The sequence below is a fragment of the Habropoda laboriosa genome, unplaced genomic scaffold (genome assembly GCF_001263275.1).
Source record: "Habropoda laboriosa isolate 0110345459 unplaced genomic scaffold, ASM126327v1 scaffold210, whole genome shotgun sequence".
NCBI classification, from domain to species: domain Eukaryota; kingdom Metazoa; phylum Arthropoda; class Insecta; order Hymenoptera; family Apidae; genus Habropoda; species Habropoda laboriosa.
Genome location: NW_017100373.1, coordinates 917,625 through 921,279, shown reverse-complemented (window position 1 = coordinate 921,279; position 3,655 = coordinate 917,625). Strand labels below are relative to the sequence as shown.

The window sequence follows — 3,655 nt, the reverse complement described above, 5'->3', positions numbered from 1 at the left end:
ATTATGTATTAATATTCCGCAATAAACGTACATCAATACTTTTAGATACTGCTAATTAATCTAGCCGATAGACACGTTATCTGGACGTAGAAATCCTTCATTGAAATACGAAATAACGTTACGCGTATATTTGGAAACAATTGCAAATATACAACTATAAAAAGAACCTTGGTCTGAACCTTAATCTGTGTGTAACCTTCCTAGTACATTCTAAGTAAGTAACAACAGCGTAAATTCTTTTCATGTTAGTTGCGAGAACTAAGCGCTCCTAACATATTCTTTACCTTTTTCAAGATTCGTCGAGTTTTCACCGATACGCCGAACGTGTCTGCCTGACTTTGCAGACAATCACTAAATTACACTACGTATAAATTATTGTTTCCTTGATTTTACCGTTTGCCGCATCTTTTATAGAAGTTCCAGCAAAAAAAAAAGTTCCGCTGCGTGTTTGAGCATGTGCTCGCTCCGCTGGTTCGCAGGTACAAGATTTTTTTCAGCCTCACCTGGAAAGAAGCTGGAAATTCCCCTTAATGGAATCGCAACGATCACGAGTGATATTCGTTAATCGTTTCTTCGGTATCACCGTAACTGATTGAGGATGGATAATTCTGCTTATATTAAAAATACCATAAGTGAAGCCGGTCAAACGAGTCTTTAACTAACGTGAGAATTATGAATGCAAACTATCCTTGTACCGAGAATAGGCGATAAAATCGTGGTCCTTTGGTAATCTCAAAACAAGTAAAACTGCGTTTCTACGAAATCAGTTATCTATCTGTATACATTATTAAAAAACTGCACGACAAATTGTATGACTATAATCGTCTCGTTACACAGAATCGATCGAATGTTATTGGACTTAGGTCAATGTCTAAAATGCAACTCGCGGGGTTATCAGCGTTTCTGTTCATTCCTGTGAACTTTTAGGGAACCGCGATCGCGACTAACGCTTTCGATCGTTGCTGAATGTCGATCGTTCGATGGTCAACGATCACTGTGACGATTTCCCAATCGACGAGGCTCCTTCAGTGACGCAACTACTCGAAGCTCGCCTTATCAATCCTCAAAAATATGTTCTATATCGCGCTCTTCGATTAAAATCACTCGCACAGCAAAGCGATCGTTCAAAGGAAAAAAAGTCACACGTGAATTTTCCAGTGATGTAACCAGTAGCCGACGGTTGGTTTTACCGATCGTTATCTTTCGAATTTTTCTCATTTAGATCGGGAGATCCCCTATTAGGACATGTGATACAAAATTCTTATTCTCATTTGTTGCAAAGTGAAAAAGTCCTCAAGTCCTTAACTAATATGTCTGCATAAATGGCTTGAAAAAGAAAAATGCAGAGGTGAAGGATATGCGAGAAAGCACGAAGATTCTCATTAAGAATTACGTAGTTTCAAGGATTTTGACGCTGATGACACAACAGATATGTATGATACTGTGTGAAAACTCGTCCTTTCGCTTATTCATTACACTATTTAATGGGGTAATTTTTTAGGTGAAACATTAGTTAAGCAGCTGCAAAAAGTAAGGCACCAGGAAGAAAAAAATTATGAAGCGGTTGATAGACAGGACAGAAAAAGGACGGTAACAACTTGTATGGTGGAGAAGGAGGTTGGAGTTGACAGACATTCGGTTGATAGAGGCAGGAGAGGTGCGATGAGAACAGGATTCAACAATCAGACGTGTTAGAATCACACGTCCATCATTGGTTACCTTAGCCTTGGCTAGTGGCTGTTTTTTTGCCCTCATTGTGCTGTTTCTCGCATGGATCCGTGTTCGAAGAAGCGGCAGTTATAGGAAGAACCGCAAGAAATCAGAGTGGGAGGGACGATATAAAGATGAGCGTCTCGCGAACGATTGGAATAGAAGAATCGATACGACATCATGTGGAGGTATCGAACTGCCAGACTTTTCGCCATTCTGGCCCTCCTCTGCGTTCATGCACAAGGTATTCTTTTTTTGTTAATTTCTTGCATATAAATATTACAAATTAGCATTAAGGAATATTATTCTCTATATTAATCTTGTACTTTGCCGCTATTAAGAACTTGTCATTATTTCCTCACCATTGTTATTATTAATAACAGTCTTTATCCTTCATACTACTTCGTAAATCAAATGCAAATTATTTTTATTCAACTTCAGCATATTAAATATTTCATTTTGTAAATTTTAGCTACGGACAGCAGAGAGAAACGCAGCCCTCATGGATACGAATCAGCATTTGGCGGAACGAGCAGCTTCATTAAATCTCTCGCGAATCCTACCCTAGGTGGTTTAGGCGGTGGGTTAGGCGGTGGGTTAGGCGGTGGATTCGGAGGAGGATTTGGTGGAGGTGGTGGCGGTGGCGGTGGCGGTGGCGGTGGGATTTGGCAGTGGTAACACCAAGGGATGTAGTAAAGGCGGAGGTTGCTCAGGAGGACCTGGAGCTGGCAGTGGAGCAGGATCAGGTGCTGGAAGAGGCGCCGGAGGATACGGTGGTTCCGGAGCTGGAGGCGGTGCCGGAGGATACGGTGGTTCCGGAGCTGGAGGCGGTGCCGGAGGATACGGTGGTTCTGGAGCTGGAGGCGGTGCCGGAGGATACGGTGGTTCTGGAGCTGGAGGCGGTGCCGGAGGATACGGTGGTTCCGGAGCTGGAGGCGGTGCCGGAGGAGTGGCGGTTGTGGACCCGGTGGTTGTGGGAGCGGTGGTCAGGGAGGTAAAACTCATTCTCTTCTTAATTTAAAGAAAAGTCATTAGTTTTCCAAGATATTAACATCCTTTATTTGGAATAAGGAGGTTACGGAGGATCTAACGGCAAACTTGGCAGCTGTCGTGGTGGAAGCTGTGGAGGACTTGGAGCTGGCAGTGGAGCAGGGTCAGGTGCCGGAGCTGGAGGCGGCACCGGAGGATACAGTGGTTCCGGAGCTGGAGGATATGGCGGAAGTGGCGGCCGTGGCGGTTGTGGACCCGGTGGCTGTGGGAGCGATGGTCAGGGAGGTAAAACTCATTCTCTTCTTAATTTAAAGAAAAGTCATTAGTTTTCCAAGATATTAATATCCTTTATTTGAAATAAGGAGGTTACGGAAGCGGTGCCGGTGGATACGGAGGTGCTGGAGCTGGTGGCGGTGCCGGAGGATACGGAGGTGCTGGAGCTGGTGGCGGTGCCGGAGGATACGGAGGTGCTGGAGCTGGGGGCGGTGCCGGAGGATACGGAGGTGCTGGAGCTGGAGGCGGCGCTGGAGGATACGGAGGTGGTGCCGGAGGATACAAAGGTGCTGGAGCTGGAGGCAGCGCCGGAGGATATGGTGGTTCCGGAGCTGGAGGATATGGTGGTTCCGGAGCTGGAGGACATGGTGGAAGTGGCGGCGGTGGTGGTTGTGGACCCGGCGGCTGCGGAAGCGCTGGAGGATCGGGAGGATATGGAGGCACAGAAGGTGGCGGAGCTGGAAGCAGTGGCTGTAGCTCAGGAAGATGTTACGGAGGAGCAACTGCGAATGCTCACGCTAGTGCGAGCGCCAGCGCTAACGCTCACGCAAACGCTTTAGCTAGCGCAAGCGCATCTGCAAATGCTAATGCAAATGCTGGCGCAGGAGGCTTAGGAGGAGGATACCCAGGATTTGGCGGTGGTCATGGAATGGAGTAGGTGCAATCACTTAAGATAATAACA

The 3,655-nt window shown here is 46.3% G+C and overlaps 1 protein-coding gene across 1 annotated transcript in view; it reads left to right on the top strand.

The window, feature by feature from the left end:
- The first annotated feature begins 1,853 nt into the window (after window positions 1-1,853).
- The window catches only part of LOC108574901 (glycine-rich cell wall structural protein-like), a 2,352-nt gene continuing 550 nt past the window's right edge, over window positions 1,854-3,655 (top strand). Inside the window, exons 1-5 of the mRNA XM_017937564.1 lie at window positions 1,854-1,954; window positions 2,183-2,368; window positions 2,427-2,648; window positions 2,839-2,940; window positions 3,066-3,627. Coding sequence (XP_017793053.1) covers window positions 1,891-1,954; window positions 2,183-2,368; window positions 2,427-2,648; window positions 2,839-2,940; window positions 3,066-3,627 — 1,136 coding nt within the window. The 5' untranslated portion in view covers window positions 1,854-1,890. The remainder of the gene's footprint in view (window positions 1,955-2,182; window positions 2,369-2,426; window positions 2,649-2,838; window positions 2,941-3,065; window positions 3,628-3,655) is intronic.